The sequence below is a fragment of the Aristolochia californica genome, unplaced genomic scaffold, assembly GCF_029961685.1.
Source record: "Aristolochia californica isolate CCGP_79_NKW_82.1479 unplaced genomic scaffold, dmAriCali1.0.hap1 SCAF_2, whole genome shotgun sequence".
NCBI lineage: Eukaryota > Viridiplantae > Streptophyta > Magnoliopsida > Piperales > Aristolochiaceae > Aristolochia > Aristolochia californica.
In genome coordinates, this window is record NW_027181881.1 from 39,875,552 (window position 1) to 39,893,425 (window position 17,874).

General features: G+C 38.5%; 1 protein-coding gene across 1 annotated transcript; it reads left to right on the forward strand.

The window, feature by feature from the left end:
- The first annotated feature begins 12,887 nt into the window (after positions 1 to 12,887).
- On the forward strand, positions 12,888 to 17,332 carry LOC137955057 (formin-like protein 11). The gene is made up of 5 exons (XM_068801929.1): positions 12,888 to 14,728; positions 14,804 to 14,994; positions 15,081 to 15,316; positions 15,400 to 16,121; positions 17,095 to 17,332. Exons 1-5 carry the CDS (start codon positions 12,888 to 12,890, stop codon positions 17,183 to 17,185), a joined length of 3,081 nt encoding a protein of 1,026 aa, XP_068658030.1. The 3' UTR covers positions 17,186 to 17,332.
- Positions 17,333 to 17,874: the final 542 nt, after the last annotated feature.

The window sequence follows — 17,874 nt, forward strand, 5'->3', positions numbered from 1 at the left end:
GAGATGAGTCCCCTTTGTCAAACTCTCTCCAATACATCTGTCCCTCTCTTCATCTCTTTCTCTCTTCCGACTCTCACATTAATTATCATGGGATCCTGAATCCAAAACTGAGCAAAATTTGTTGATGTGGAACGCATAATTTACCAAGATAACTTAGTTCTACACGAACAAGTTCCAATATTGGTCGATGAGGTATATGATAAAATTATCATTGTGTTAATCCTCAAAACCAAATCACATAAAATGAATCTTCAAATTGACATGAACATCAAATTATGAATTCTTGATTACATAATTCATATCCCACAAGTTGTTTAAGTAATTTTTGTGGGGTATATAATTTGGTTTGGAGAGTTCACTCCTTGCTACGAAGATTCAGTGACTTTGGTACCTAAATTTGCTTGGGTCAACTTTTGAAGACAAATTTAGACTTCCCTTGGGAATCCAAATTTGTTTCACCACATTAATTTTAGATCTTCCAACTGAACACTCAATCACATAATGTCCTATGATTTCACAAACGTAACATCCATCATTATGCATCGGTGAGGTTGTGACCTTTGTCACATTTGTCCTATGAGAACTACTAGATTCTCTTTCTATTTTAGTCTCATGAACCTTAACTCTAAATTCCAACTTTCTCACTTTTTTTTCGGGATCTAATCATACAAGTATCTTTTCCCAAGTTATAATCTTTAAAGCATGAGATAAGTCGTGTGTTCTTCTTTCAACTATAAAGTTATTGGATTTTACTAGTTTGTTTTTCATTTTGTAATTCTAAAATCTTAGAGCAATACAAATCATTGTTTTTCTCAATTCAAGAATGTTTGAAGAATATTCATCTAGTTTCTCACATTCTAAAATGAGCATTATGTTTTCTTTTCTAAGTTCTTCTAGCTTTGTGGAAAAGTCAGTTTTTAATGAATTGATTTCCTTTTCTAGTTTGGAAAGTTGCCCCCTTAGGGGGGGTTAGTCAACAAATTGGAAATTTGATCTTCATCTTCATCTTCATCTTATGCATCTACATGATCTTCATCTTCGAAATAGGTGTTAGTGTGGACAAGTTCATCTTCGAAATCTTCGAAATAGGGTGTTAGTGTGGACAAGTTCATCTTCATCTTCATTTTTGAAATTTAAAACCATTGATTTTATTAATTATAAAAATACGTTAATTTAACCAAGTGTTTGAGTTAACAATATTTTAATTACCACTATTAAATCACTAATACAATAGAGTAAATAAAAAATAAATATGATTAATGAATAAAAAAGTATTATATTAATAACATAAGATAGATTTTTTACATGGTATTAATTAATAATATATTTTGACAAAATTAAAAGTAATTAATTAATCAAATGCATACTTTAATTATATTTTATTTACCTGAGACTTAAATATGAGGTTTAATATAGTAATAAAATTGAACAAAAATAATAAATAAATACATATACAACTTTATTAATAACCTAAAAAAAGATTATTCTAATAACAAGTTCGTGCCTTTAATATTAAAATCATCAAGTTACAAGTTTAGTACATATAAACGACGCATGTTCAAAAGTAATAAGATACAACCATCATTTATCGTTCCACATGGAAGTCAATATGGCATCTCAAAATTGTGCGACTCTTGTGGATTCTAATGCACTCTGCCTTCGAAAGCATGTTACTTGGCTACCCACATCCTCAAGACCATCGCAATCGTCGATGTCTGTATACATTTTACATAAAATTGGATATGACATCTACATAAAATTAGGCATAACCTATATATATAATACATGTATAAGATTAGGCATAACCTCTTCTTAAAATTGAGCATAATCTATGTATATAATAATACCTGTATAAAATTCGGCATGACCTCCACTTAAAATTGGGCATAATCAATATACATGATACCTGCATAAACACTCCATAAAATTGTCTATATATTCCATAAACACTCCATGGAATTGTTTATATACACTCCATAAAATTGTCTATACATTCCATAAACACTCCATGGAATTGTTTATATACACTCCATAAAATAGTCTAAACACTCCATACACTGCATAACATTATAAATAAACTCTATACAATAATCAAACACAACAAAATTAAATGAAATATCACTATCAATTTACAATCGCCCAAATAAAAACTATAAATCCATTATAAATTTACAAACTATAATTGTTTCTCTTCATGCTAGTTGTTCCTCGCCCATTTCCCCCTATGAACTAATCTCCAAATCTTCCCCTTGATTGATCTTTCTCTTGTAGAGGAAGCAACTCCTTCAATACTGCAATTGTTACATCATCCGCATTGCCCTGACATGCAAGTAAGAACCAGAATAAATCCGTGATTATGGTAAAAAAAAAGCGCCAATTCTTTACTAGTTTACTTTTAACAATCAAAAAATTCTGGATAGAGATATAAATATTGCCCTGATGAGACATTCTCAAGCAGGCCTCCGAACTCAAAAGTCTCCGACTCCAAAAAAATAAGATTGGAAAACAAAATCTTAGAACAATGGTTGAAATGGCATTGGTCAACAAGTTCTCAACAATATCAAAAGTAGGATATATCAATCACAAGTAGCTGTCTATAAGGCAAATCAAATACAGAACAATGGTTGAAATGGCATTGGTCAACAAGTTCTCAACAATATCAAAAGTAGGATATATCAATCACAAGTAGCTGTCTATAAGGCAAATCAAATACAACACTAAATTAATAAAAAAATAGAGTTTAGACTTACCTTATGAAATTTGAGAAAAATCAAAGTCGAAGGGTTGAATCGAAACCACAAAAAAAAGAAAATACCATGTGGTGGATATGTATAACACCTGAATCTCCTCACCACATGGCAAAAACATTCCATAGCACTTCAAAAATCCTCAACAACATTCTAAAACATTTCAAAATTAATTAAACTATTTTCACTACTGCATATACACTAAACAATGAGAAAACACACACATCAAGTCCAAATTCACTGAACACCCCTGGTAGAGTCCCATATAACTTCGCAATCACTACGAACTGTACCTCGTCAGTGATGGGGTTGGGTTTCGTTGGCTAATGGACGCCCGTGTAGGCGACTCAACCTTGTTTGAATTGGACTAAAAAACCCCTAATAAAACCTAAACCATAAACCATCAAACCCTAAAGTCAAACCCTATCACCTACTAAACTCTAAACCCTAAACACTAATTCCATAACATAATACCCTAAACCTTAGAAGCCCTAAACACTACACCATAATTCCAAACCCAACACCATAATTCCAGACCCTAAACCCAAAAAACCCTAGAGCTTAAAAACACAAAACCCCCGAAAACCTTAAAAACCCTATCACCTACTAAACTCTAAACACTAATTCCATAACTTAATACATTAAAAGCCCTAAACCCTAAACCCTAAACCCTACACCCTAATTCCAAACCCTAAACCCAAAAAACCTTATAGCTTAAAAACACAAAACTCCCAAAACCTTAAAAGCCCTAAACCCCCTAAACCTTAAAAGCCCTAATCCCTAAAATACCCTAAATCCTTAACCATAAACCCTAAACCCTAATTATTGGACCCTTAAATACCGAGCAGCAAACCCTAAAAATAATCCATACACGAATCAAGAATTTAGACTATAAACCGTAACCCTAAATCCCAAAATAATGCACAAATAACCCCCAATTATGCATTGAAAATAAAATTAAATCAAATAAAACACTAATTTAATGAAAAAAATTAGGGTTTAGGCATACCTTCTGAAATTTGAGGAGATCCAAAGCCGAAAGGTGAAATCGATGCCTAATCGAAGTAGATATTAAGCAATCGATGCCCAAATGTCCAAAATCGAAGAAAATCGAAATGGAAATAGGGAAATCGAACGAAATCGGAAGGTATTTTTGGGGGAAAGGAGACTAGCCAGAGAGATAAGGGAGTGGGAGGCTGAAAGGGAGAAGACAGAGAAGAAAGGGAGGTCGGGAGGGAATAGAGAGAGAAACGAGAGAGAGCGAGTTCGAGAGAAGAGAGGGAGTCACGGAGACGAGAGAGGGGGTGTGAGAGAGAGGGCGAGGCCGAGAGAAGACCGAGAGATGAGGCCGGGGACGAGAGGGAACTGAGACGGTAGCTGGAGACGAAGGACGAGATCGATTTTGGCAACAACGACGTCGGGGGCGCAGGGAGACGAGAGAGGGAGTGCGGGATAGAGGAAGAAAAAATGAGAAATGATGACGTGCAATGGGGGGTGCGAGGAGAGAGAGGGGAAAAATTGAGTGTCGCCCGTCCTTCAATTCAAAGAAGATCAAACAAGGCCTTCTTCTACATGATCGAAATTAAACTGTGGAGATGAAGGACCCCTTCATCCCCTGTATCAAGATGAAGCTTCATCTGTGCTCCACTAACGACTTCAAGTGTTGAAGGGCGTTATGCAGTTGAAGATCATCTCGTCCTTCAAGTTGACTAACCCCCCCTTAGTTTCTTATTTTATTTCTCTTCTTCTAAGGGAGCATGTGAAGTCATCAAGTTTTCTCATCAATTCTTCCTTGTCCAATAACTCACAACTATCACTCTCTGAAGTTTCATCTCGATCGGTGATATTGTTTCCATATAAACATAAGTGCATACAATCAATAATTTTGGTGTTATCATTAGATGTATAACACTGATAGTTTGAATAGCAACATTCTTTGTTCCTAGAAAAGTCATATTCCAATTTATCCCATAAATCCTTGGTTGATTTACAAGATAAGTAAGAACCAACATTTCATCACTCAAGGAACTAAGAATGCGTTCCATAGCATTAGCATTAGCATTACAGTGTCATGGTCATCCCAATCATGAACATATTTTGGAATCTTTACATTTCGGGATGGGATGAAGCGTCCACTCATGATAGTTTCCCATAATTCAAATCCAATGGATTGTAAGAACAATTCCTTTCTTAATCTCCACCATTGGTAGTGTGAAGTAATGAGCAAGGGAATTCAAAAGGATCATGACCCTTTTGGAACATAACTTCTACTTGAGATGTCATTTATTTATTTATTTTTCAAAATCAAGTGGATTTTGATTTCAATTAAGTGTTTGTCCTGCTCTGATACCAATTGTTGACTTAGGTGGCTTCTCAAGTGGGAGGTAAATTGAGATTATCAAGTTAAAAGTAGGTTGTGTGTCTCACTAAAAATTCATGCACAAAAGCAATTCAAGATCAAATATAACATGCACATACCACATGGACCAATAGGTTTTTTTTTTATCGATGTTCCCCTAGTGGTAGTCACCACCCAAGAACCTTTGTTTGGAAAATTTTCACTATTCTCAAAAGCTCTAATAGTTGGAATTACATAAGAGATTCCACCTCTCTTTGGCTACAAGTAGCCCAATACTCGATTTTCACAAAGCCAATCTGTTATGGTCCTGGGTTAAGTACCTATGCCTGCTCCTAACAGGCCGGTCATTTGGGTAGTATTGGCTAGGTGCTTAACATTTGGAATCAAAGCAGGTGCAACATCACGAGTTCGAATCCTGACGAGAGTCTTGAGCGGTGAGAGTCCTGCGTGGAGGGGGCGACCTAGCATAAACTAGAGTGGGCCATCGCGTGAGTGGGCTGCCACTAGTGTGGGCAGTCGTGGACGTCGGCTCGTGAAGGTGGGTGTGATGTTATGATCCTGGGGTTAAGTACTTGGCTTTCGATACCTACCAGGCCGTTTTATCGGGTAGTATTGGCTAGGTGTTTAACACAATCTCTCCAAGATATTGTTGTTTGATTCTAGCTCTAGTTAGGCATTTCTATCTAGATTAAATTGGTTATAGATGTACCTTTCACAAATACAAGTAAAAGAGAGGTAAAAATTATGTTTTTTCTTAGAGAGATGGTTCTCCTTGAGAGATTCAAGCTTCATCCTCTTTTGTACCAAGATGTGAAATGATCAAGGAGTTTGGACTATGGGGGGGTTAGTCAACAAACATAAATTTGAAGTTCATCTTCATCTTTATCTTCATTTCATTCATCTACATGAACTTCATCTTCGAATTGGGTGTTAGTGTGGATGAGTTCATGTGCACTGGAAAACAGTTTCCAGTGTTAGTGCCCCCAAATGAGAAAAATATGGAAAATAAGAGAATTAGTAACTTGTAATAGTATACTTAATTAAAATATAATACTTAAACATTAATGAGTAAAACAAACATTATTACTACATGAATAACTAATTTAATGTATAACTAAATATGAATTCAAGGATGAATGAAAGAGAAAAGATATTTTACAAGGTGCGAGCTCAAGATAGAGGGTAAAGGCTCGAGGATTTGCCAATAAATACTCCTTCACTTCTCTATACATGGTTTAGTGGGGTATTTATAGCTTCCCCAACTCAAACTATTTGTTATTTTCCCAATTGAAAAAATCAATACATTGATTGATCAATCACTAAAAAGTGATTGATCTATCAATTGATCATAACTGTTACTTTTCTATCAGATAGTGATTTATTGATCGTTGGACTGATCGATCAATAAAAAAGTTAAGTTGATCTATCATTACTAATGGATGATCAATCAATCGAAATTCCCTTTGGCCGCCTGAACAATGTATTTTCCTATGATCAATTATGATTTACATCCCTCACAGGAAAAGTTCTAACTAAATGATCAATCAGGTGGGATGATCAATCATTCCAAAAGAAATTAGCTTGCTAAGGAAAAAATGATTGGCTAATCCAAGTGGGATAATTGATCATGCATTATAGCATGAAATGGCCATGTTTAGAAAGATCGATCATGTTTTATAATTCTGGCCAGCTTAGTTTTGGACGATCGATCATTACTAGCAGTTGATCGATTATTCCAATGCCAATTCAATAGTGTAGACTTTTTAAGCATGAGAATGTTTTTCTCTAAGTGCTCTAGCATGTTCTAAATGATGTTTATGGTGATCCTATACATGTCTAAGTAGAAATTATGACCTAAAGTTTCGATTTGACATAAGTACTTAAAGGAATGGTAGTTTAAAATGCTCTCATACGAAAATGATTAAGTTTGGTCATTTGACTATTACGCTTGAACTCTAGTCTTATCATTATCTTATTCATTGTGGATATTTCTTCAAGAGACATTCTTCAATTGTGTTTGAGGTTTTGAGTTTGGCTTGAAGCTTTAAACCTTGGATGCATTTACTCTTGAAGGTGAAGTATCTGAAAAACTTAGATTTATAAGTTGTTAGATCAATTAATTTTTTTTAATAATTAAAAGCAACATGGGATTCAACCTACGGTCAACAAACTGGGGAGATTGAAAACAAAAACTCTTAGTGGATGGACAACTTCTTATTTTGTGGTCAGATTGCTTAGCGAGCCAAGCGATCAACACTCTTAAGGAGAACCCCATCCCATCTCTCCTCTCTTGCAAACATAGATCCTTTCATCCTAGGTAGTATTTATAATAAATCGAATCATGAGTGCTAATTTGCTGAAATGGATTATGTTTGCTTGCAATTTAATTCCATGAACGATGGTGAAGAAGAGTGGGTCCTTGGGTTTATAGAGGGCTTTTTCGTTTTAGATCAACCAAGCTGGCTAGGTGAGGTTTTTGGTATATATCTTTTAGTTTAACCGAATTCCAAACCTTATAATTACATACAAAGCTTTGCTCCTTAGGTGTAGCTAAAGAGCTTATCTAGGTCTACTCCTCAACTATAGATTGTTTTGTAGATCAAGCAATCTAGTAAAAAAAATGGTGTCAAATAAGGTGCTCTTTTTCTTTTTCACTAGAAATTTGTATAGGGACCCAAATAACTAATATCAATTCTTCTTGTCTTTTTTTTTTTTTTTTTGCTATGCACAGTATCACAAACCGGCCTGTTAGGAGCAGAAGGCATAGGTACTTAACCCAGGACAACAACATCACACCCACCTTCACGAGCTGACGACCACGACGGCCCACACTAGCGACGGCCCACTCTAGTTTCTGCTAGGTCGCCCGCTCCACGCAGGACTCTTCAAGCGCTGCTCAGGACTCTTCGAGAATCGGGATTCGAACTCACGACGTAGTGCCTGCTCGGATACCAAATGTTAAGCACCTAGCCAATACTACCCAAAAGACTGGCCTATTAGGAGCGGAAGGTATAGGTATTTAGCCCAAGACCACAACATCAAATGTTAAACACTTAGCCAATACTACCCAAAAGACCGGCTTGGTAGGTAGCGGAAAGCCAAGTACTTAACCCCAGGACCATGACATCACACCCACCTTCACGAGCCGACGCCCACGGCGGCCCACTCTAGTTTCTGCTAGGTCGCCCCCTCTATGCAGGACTCTCACCGCTCAAGACTCTCACTGGGATTTGAACACGTGACGTAGCGCTGACTCTGATACCAAATGTTAAGCACCTAACCAATACTACCCAAAAGACTGGCATGGTAGGTAGCAGAAAGCCAATTACTTAACTCCAAGACCATAACAATACAGTTTGAGTTATTGATGATGGCTTCTACAAAGAAAAATAGATAAAATGCTAGATCACATCAACAAAAAAAAAAAAAAACTACCAAAGAAAACCATAAATCCAGTTTTAGAGATAACAATATAAAAATGTTGCATATCAGACGATATCATTTTTTTATTATTAGCTTATTAAAGTCATTGTTTAATGATATAGGCTATTATGATACATTGTTTAGGAATAGATTTTTTTTATTCTTAATATGTTGTTAAGTGTATAATAAAAATGCTAGTCTGGTTTTTCATATATGTTGCTTACACTAAAAAATGTCTGTTTTTAGTAGCTAGTTAGAAAAATGCTATAAGGCCAGACTTTTAGTTTATCTCAGTCGTATTTAACTTTGGTGTGATGAGTGATTGTTTACTGATCGATAAACCTCTGATGGGGTCAATCTTCTATATTCTAGATCCGTTTAATGAATTTCATTTCTTAATTGATTGTTTTTATTAGATTAGGGTGTTATTACTTTTTGTACCATGTATATTTTTCTGTTATTTAGCTTACTTTATAATATTATGCAAATTTTAATTTATTCTTGATGTTAAGGCTATATTATTGTCTTGGTAAAATAATAGAAGATGAAAATGTTGACAAGGTTTTTCTGTATCTTCTCTTTCTTTCTTTTCTTTATTGGTCATCATTACGTATATTAAGGTAGTTTTAAGCAAACTATTATGTTGGAGATTAAATTTTAAGTATGTGGTTTTAGAGTTTTATTGACATTATGTGTATTTAGAGTAGTTTGAAGTAGTTGCATCATAATTAAAATTTTCTAACTGCTTCATTAAGGTGAAAGAAAAAGGGAATTTTTTCATAATTTATGTTTTTCTTTCTTTCTCAACTAGCCATTGAAATATGGTAGTTATTTCTACAATGGATTAATCCATATATTTCAAGGTATTAGTATTTTGTAGCATAGAAAGGAGTATGATTGTTTTTTCATGTCTTTTCATACTTAGTATGGTTAACAAATTTTTGTTTACTTTTTAAAAAAATTGTATATAATTTATTTTTACATGATTATGATAAGAAGAGAAAATAAGATCAATTGTATTATGATTTTATTTTCTTAAGGGTTTCATTTGATTTTATTTAATGAATAATAATATTGTCGTGATTATCATTGATCAGGTGTAAACTATTTATAGAATTACACATAGACTGTAGGTGATTAGAACTCTACAATTTGAGTATGTCTCTAATTCAATCACTATTTATCTTTATCTCTATCATTATTTTATATCTATTACTATGTTTATTTTTATCTCTATCATGCCCCCGCAAATGGAGGTCCGAGAAGAGAGTCCAATCTTGATTTTCAAAAAGAGAAAGCATGTTCTTGGAAGTGGTTTGGAGAGAGCAGCGGCTGGGGCAGACGGAATCGCATCGTCTAGTGGAAGAGCAGTGGCACTGGAGTGGCTGGTGTGGACGGAATTGCATCGTCCGGTGGAAGAGCAGAGGCACTAGAGGCGGTTGGGGCGGACGGAATTGCATCTTCCGAAGGAAGGGCAACGAATGGGGCGAATAGAATTGCATCGTCCGATGGAAAGGCAACGGCTAGAGCGGACGGAATCGCATCGTCCGAATGGGAAGAAGATGCTCTCCACACGTGCACGTTCGCACACTGTGAGGGACATGGCATCGAGGGGGGAAAATAATTTCCCCCCTCAACTTTGGTATGGCCAGAGGGGCAAACGGCGGCGACGACGAGGACACTGACGACGGTGATGGTATCGACGAGACTGAACTGCGACGAGAAGAGAGCGAAGGAAGTGTGCGTGCAGGGGAGGGGATGGCGACGGCGTAAGGCAGTAACGGTGTGATGGGAGAGTGATTTCCGCGACAACATCGGGAGAGACAAGTTTTTTTTTTTTTTGTTGAAGATTTGATGGCGCAATGGTGATGGTGATGGGAACAGGGAAGGAAGAAGAATTCTAGCGAGACGGTAAACGGCAAAGGTGGCTATTATAGCGACTGGGAAAGAGTCAGCCTGAGGTTCAGATTTGGTGGGAGAGGCAGCGGCGATGGTGGTCGTCGATGATGACTAGGGGAAGTTCAAAAATAGAGGAGGGTGGTTGCCAGCAGAGCGAACGGCGGCAACGGTGAAGATGGACGACGACAAGGACGTCAGGCGAAGTAGCAGTAGGGGCAGCAGCGATGGTGAGGGTGGTCCATGACTTGTTTTTTTTTTTCAAAAATATCTCCTGCGAGATTGCACATAGACGAGGAAGACAAAAGTACCAGGTATAGGCGGCGGCAGTGGGCTGCAGCTACTGAGGCTGTTTCCGATAAGGATTTGCACAGAGACGAGGAAGACAAAAGTACTAGGTATAGGCGGCGGCAGTGGGCTGCAGCTACTGAGGCTGTTTCCGATAAGGATTTCTAGCGATGGCAGACTGGTTCTAATTATTCGATCGAAAACTCTAATACCATGTAGAATATAGAAATGAAGAATAATATTACTGTGATTATCATTGATCACGTGTAAACTATTTATATCATTACATAGAGACTATAGGTGATTAAAACTCTACAATTTGAGTATGTCTCTAATTCAATCATTAGTTATCTTAATCTTTATCTCTATCATTATCATTATATCTATTATTATCTTTATCCTTATCTCTATCAATTACACCATGGGATAGATATATTGTAATATTATCCATAAGGGACTATACTAATTACTTATCACAACCTCTTTTAACAAACCAGTATAGTCCGTGGAGAAACTTCTTTGTCATCATCCACCAGCATAGTCGTTGAGACTCTTCATGTAAATATCACAGACAGAAATGAGTCTGGAGAATAAAAAAACAGCTTGCGTGCGCCATTCTAGGGATCAAATACGCTACGCACAGAAGTAGCTTTTAAGTAAAGAGTAAAGACATTGTTTGGTAGCACAGACGACCCTTTCTACCCATGTTCGATGAATCACTTCTCATGTACTACACTCGAACGACAATGAACTCCACAAAATCTATGGGTTGTTCCGTCAGGAAAAGTTATGAACGTAGTTTCGAACGTAAACGTGCTACCGTAAAGCTGTTCTATAAACTGGTCTCAACACTAAAAATCTTTAAATGCAACAGTCTGGAAGCTCAGAGAAATGCGAAAATGTCCAAACTGTTTTAACACAAATGCAGCCCAGAGTCTTGAAATTGATGTGCGTCAACCAAGTTTTTTTATTGCTTCAGTACTCACAAAGCCTTGCAGCTTTTCGACAAAATTTGACACAGAAAGCTACCGCACAGGTCTGAATCATCTTCTTTATTTAATCAAAATCAGAATCTTTGTTTTGAGTCACTCTTAGATATGACTTCGAATGGTGTCTTTATGAACAAAACCACGAGAAAGCACTGCTGCCCCACCTATCTTCTTCAATCTTCATTAATGATGAGGTGGGTGACGCGCGGTAGTTTAGGTTATCACCGCTTGAGGTAGAAGCAAGTCCAGCAAACTGGGTCCCATCAATCACCTTCAACAACATGACTATTCATTACATGGTTTTTTCTGCACAGTGAGGCTGCAAATTCAAGTGATTATGAAACCCAGGAACCTGTAATCCGCAGGAGATAAGCTGGTATGAATTTTTTATGATGATGGAGGACCCACTTTCGTCCCCTGTGTCAACCAGAAGCTCTCTCGTCCAACACTTGAAGACGCAAATTTCAATCAAGTCTGCGGAAAGCTAAGGTGATCCAACATTCAAATTATCCAACTGAAAAGGTCATTAGAGCAAATGATTTGATACTTTCGAGATATACTTTCTGGTTATTTTAATTTTCTTTGAACCTTTGGTGCCCACTACATTACAAATGCTAAAAGTCGGTGAGATATTAGAAAAAAGTGTTGAGCCATTCCCCCTCCCTTGAGGTTTACTTCTGGTGTTCTCTGAGAAGATGAACACAGAGTTCACTTAGAAACTAAAAGATTTAAAGAAACAGAGAGAGGCTTTGAGGGTTAAGAGGGGACTGGCAGAGATCATTTATGTCTCTGCCTCCAGTCCAGACCCATTATTGTGATTTAATAGTGCAGCGCTCCTAAATCACAGTTCAAACTTCAAACCAGAAAAGATTGGGAATTCTCTTCAGAGATTTATTAGCACAAAAGAGTTAACACAAAAGAGGTTTAGGTCCACTGTAGGAGGAGAGGTCTGTGCAAAAGAGACTCTCATGTGATCGTTAAGAGTTAATTTTGATAGCCCAAAGAAGCTAGGCCCGGCACAACAGCAACTGACGATACCCAGGATTCCTTGGAGTAGCAATAAAGCTTCTGGTTGGATCTGGTCGAATCCAAATGCAGCAAAAAAGAACAGATCATAAAACAGGAAGATGAACAATGTTTGGCAAACCCTGGGAGTTTATTCGTCGTCAGAGGACTCTAAGAGAAATGGCCATGGTTCCTTTTCTGCGTTTTTTCTTCGTCCTCATTTTCTTCTTGAACTGCATCTACTATTCCGATTTTCAGCCTGCCAAAGGTGCTCCAGGTCTCACTCAGAAGACTGATGATGATAGTGGGATGTCGGCGCTCTATAGGGTTGAGGGGACTGGAGGAGAGACACAGAAGGACATTCAGAAGGTTTCGGGGGAGGATCAGACTGAAATCGGGAAGGTTCTTTACGTAGACAAAGTTAGAGTTTTGCTTGGGTTGGTGCGCTCAAAGATGAGTGGAAGAAGAGTTAATCATGTAGAACATGGTTTATCGCTTTCGCCATCGCCGTCACAAGAACATATGGCCTTACCTCCTGCTCCCCTTCCATTATTTAGCAGGCATAAACACTCCCGTCCTCCATTGCCGCACAGAAGTCTGGTACCCCCTCAACATGATTCATGGGCTCAGGGAAGTGATCGTGAAAGTAAAAATAGAGTCCGAAAAATCGTGGTAGTAGTTGTAGTATCTGTTGGAGGCACATTTGCTATCGCTGGTCTGATCAGCATGCTTCTCTGCAAGAAGTTTAGGAGAACTCGGAAAAGAAGATCCAGAACCATGAATCATTCAAACATCACAAACAAGGTTAGTTTTGATCCAGGTCCGGACATTTTTTACCTCAATCCCATAACACCCATTTCGAATCAGGTCTCTTTTGTTAAACCATCGTTTGAAACTGTGAATATGGTGGCAAAAGAGACTCCAATCGATGCACCATTGTACGAAATGGGTGAATCGAGTGGAGAAACAGAAGATCCTGAAAAAGTTGGTTGTTCGTCGGTAGAACAAGTTGGGACCCCTTTGGAATCACTATCCTTCGATGATGAATCTTTTCATTCCGTCTGCAATTCACGTTCGTCCAATGCTCGATTTTCTAATGCTTCTGAGGCCTGCTTGAGTAACCAGTCTGGAATGTCTTCTCCCTCGTTTTGCTCCAAAAGGTCTCCCTCTCCTGATCGTACCAATGAAGTGAACAGTTCGTCGCCGCCGGTGATCCCGCCTGTGACTCCTGATATTCCTCCTCCTCAACCTTCGTATTTGAATTCGTCGTTTTGCAGCAGTCCATGCCATACAAATCATGAATGCCGAAAGTATCAGTGGCGTTCTACTTGCCATAAGAAAAGAGTGTTGTTTGATTCATCACAGTTTTGCCCATCCTCTGTTGATTTCAAGCTCTCAGGCACTTCGCCTAATTCTCAGGTTACGAACCAACCGACATTACCAGCCTCCACAGTTTCACTCCCCAGAGTCTTGGCCCCCTCGAGTTCGCAATCTTTCGAAATGAAATTACTGAAACCAGGCCCTTCTCTGTCCAGTCCAGACAGAGTACCTTCAAAACCCAGCACGGTCCCTGTTTTATTCCACTCCAAGTCTTCCACTTCGGATGAGCCGTTTTCTTTGCCTTCAACTAAGGATTGCCACTCTTTACCAAGATCCTCACTTGTTTCAGCAAATATCCCTCCGCCACCATGTCCGCCGCCGCCGCCGCAGCCGCCACCTCTTCTCCTCCTGCGACCTTCCTCTCAAAAGAAAGGTAACTCAATCCCAGAATCCCCACCAGGTCCGGCAAACATTCCTCCACCCCCATGTCCTCCACTATCACCTTTCCTGCCGCCTGCAGTCTCAAAGGGAGGAAAGGCAGCCGGAGTCCCTCCACCGCCACCATTTCTAGCTCCACAATGTATACCCATTGGCAAAGATGGAGCACCTCTCCCTAAACTAAAACCACTTCACTGGGACAAAGTTAGAGCAAATCCTGATCGATCAATGGTTTGGGACAAGTTGAAGTCGAGCTCATTCGAGTAAGCCAACCAAACTCTCTCTCTCTCTCACTCGCTCTCGTTTGTCTTTAGCTTAAACTGAATGTTGTTCAACAGATTGGATGAAGAGATGATTGAATCTCTCTTTGGTTACAACCTTCAAAGTTCGACGAAAAATGAGGAGCTTAGAAGCAAGACCCCGTCTCCAATAATCCACATATTGGAACCAAAAAGACTACAAAACATTACTATACTCTCCAAGGCCTTGAATGCCTCTATACCGCAAATCTGTGATTCTCTAATTCGAGGTATTGTTGGTTTAAGAACGATAACAAGTTAGGTTTTTTTTCCGACAAATAATTATTAAACGACACAGCTGATTGCATGGAAACAGGAGATGGTCTGTGCACACAACAATTGGAAGCGCTGGCAAAAATGGTCCCAACAAAAGAAGAAGAAGATAAGCTGTCAAACTACGAAGGAGACATCAATGAACTTGGTCAAGCAGAGAGATTTGTCAAAGAGATCTTGAGCATTTCGTTTGCCTTTCCAAGAATTGAGGCCATGCTTTATAGAGAGACTTTCGAAGATGAAGTGGTTCACCTCAGGAGGTCCTTCGCAGTGCTGGAGGTAACTCTGTTAACGATGCCAAATTGCTATCAAATCCATGTCCACTGGAGATCAACTAATGACTTTGTTTTGTGTTACAATAGGAGGCATGTAAAGAATTGAGATCAAACCGGCTCTTCTTAAAACTGCTTGAAGCTGTCCTCAAAACAGGGAATCGTATGAATGTTGGGACAATCAGAGGAGGAGCTAAAGCTTTCAAACTTGATGCACTTCTCAAACTTGCTGATGTAAAAGGAACAGATGGAAAGACTACTTTGCTCCATTTTGTTGTTCAAGAAATGGTTCGCTCGGAGGGGATCAGAGAGTCAGAGATCAATGCGGAAAAAAATGATAAAGCTAAACTCAAGACTACTGAAGAGAGGGAAGAAGACTACAGAGAGTTGGGTTTAGACCAGGTTTCGGGCTTAAGTACAGAACTCTGCAATGTGAAAAAAACTGCCACAATTGACTTGGATGTCTTGGCAAGCTCGGTCTCAAACTTGTCGGATGGAATGGTGAAACTGCGCCGCTTGGTCATAGACAGTTTACCGGCAAATGGCAGGGATAATATTTTTGCCCACACCATGAGATCCTTCCTGAATCACGCTGAGAATAATATTAAGACTCTGAAGGAAGATGAAGATCGGGTGCTTTTGCATGTTAGAGACATAACAGAGTATTTTCATGGAGATTTAAGCAGAGATGATGCCAACCCACTTCGCATCTTTGTGATTGTGAGGGATTTCTTAGGTATGCTTGATCGTGTGTGTAAAGAGGTAAAAGTTCAGAAGGTTCAGAATGTCAGTAATTCCCCTGTTCCCTTCCGGTAAGTTCGATTTTTTTTTTTTAAGAGATATCATGTCAAATTACGAATGCCATACAGGAAACCTTTGTTGATCTTAACTTCTAACAACTTTTAGCTTCTTCTGCTACTAGTCTCTAACTTCATTATAGAGCTGGTCTTTTGAACTCAATTAGCTTAACAATTCACATGAAAATTTTATGCATGAGAATGTTGTGTGTTAGACGAGAGCGAAACAGAGAAGTTAATCTTGGTTCTGAAAGTGGAAGGAATTCTACTTTTCTCCCGAAACAACTCTGCACTACGTATCTATGAGCTTCTTCCCTGCTATAGTTCGTCAATGGTATGTCTCTTCATCTGAACCTGAGTGCAGAAGCTATGCGCTTCTTCCCTCCTATAATTCGTCACTGGTATTATCTGTCTCTTCATCTGAACCTGAGAGCGGAAGCTACGCGCTTCTTCCCTCCTATAATTTGTCACTGGAATTATCTCTCTTCATCTGAACTTGTCGCACCATAACTTTTCTCATACATTTGATTTATAATGGGATTATTATAGAGACTGCCTCCAATTCCTTCAACTTCTCCTTAAAATCGTCTGTCTGCTGTCTGGTTATCATCAAACCATTCCATAGCTTCTTTCTAAGTAGTCTCCATCTTTTCTTTGTTGTCAGATAGTTTGTCCTTGTCATTGATGGTGCTCTTCATGTTGTATATGTACGTTTCCAGCTTGTTTCGTGAATCGATCCTCTCTTTCACCTTACCGTCCTTTAACCATTATCTCAATTTCCTCTTGGCTCAGACGACCTTTATCGTTGGTGAATGTAATAGACTGAGATTTCTTCGCCGTCTTATCCTCTGCTCTCACATGGAGTATGCAATTTGCATCGACTTCGAAGCTCACCTCAATCTGTGGGTCACCCCTGAATTGGAACATGAGAAAGTTAAAGCTTCCATATTCCTTGCCTATTTATCTTAAAATTGTTATGACTATGCAGCTTTTACCTTGGAGATGGAGGGATCCCACTTACGACGTCAAATCTCCCAAGCTCACGACAATCCTTAATCAAGCTCGTCTCACCTTCATAAACCTGTCAGGCACCCGGAGGTTTTAAAAGGTTGCAGAAATGCGCACAAGCAGAACGCATACGTTTTTCATTTCTTCATACCTGATGAACACAGTTATTCGTTGATTGTGAAGATAAGAGATTTCTTGGTTGGAATGACTCTGTTTGTTCGGATCAATTTAGTCATGAACCCTCCAACTGTCTCAATTCCCAATCTCAACGGAGCAACATCAAGTAATATAACCGCACAATCTGACTATTTAGATCCGTAACCACAAGATATAACTCTTCAGATTCGTAACTGTTTAATCTAACAGTTAAAAATATGTAATTGTCCATCCAATTGTTTGAAATTGTAACCATTTTCATTTAACGACTCTAATCGTCATCCATTCCAATGGACAGATCATTCTGATAATTTAATAAAACTCGTTCTTGTTTGACCTACATATCCATTGTAGGGATCTTCCAAGGCCATGAATCTCCTCACGCTTCTTCCCTCTCTTCCCTCCAGATTGATTGTTGACGCTGGAAGAGAATTCCTGTTCTTTGAACGTGTAATGGTGGAATCGGAATGGAATTGATTGAGCTTTGAAGGAAGCTCGACCTGGACCTCTGAGGGAGAATCCGACCTGGCTAAAATTAATTTACTCAATGCTTGCCTTCATTCAGCTTTCCACCCCAATAAATATGTTTGGGACGAAATACAAC

Excerpts from the sequence above, each read along its gene's own strand:
- LOC137955057 (XM_068801929.1), top strand. The coding sequence starts at position 12,888 with ATGGCCATGGTTCCTTTTCTGCGTTTTTTCTTCGTCCTCATTTTCTTC. Across the intron at positions 14,729-14,803 it reads TTGAAGTCGAGCTCATTCGA|ATTGGATGAAGAGATGATTG; the intron begins GTAAGCCAACCA and ends GTTGTTCAACAG. Across the intron at positions 14,995-15,080 it reads CTGTGATTCTCTAATTCGAG|GAGATGGTCTGTGCACACAA; the intron begins GTATTGTTGGTT and ends GCATGGAAACAG.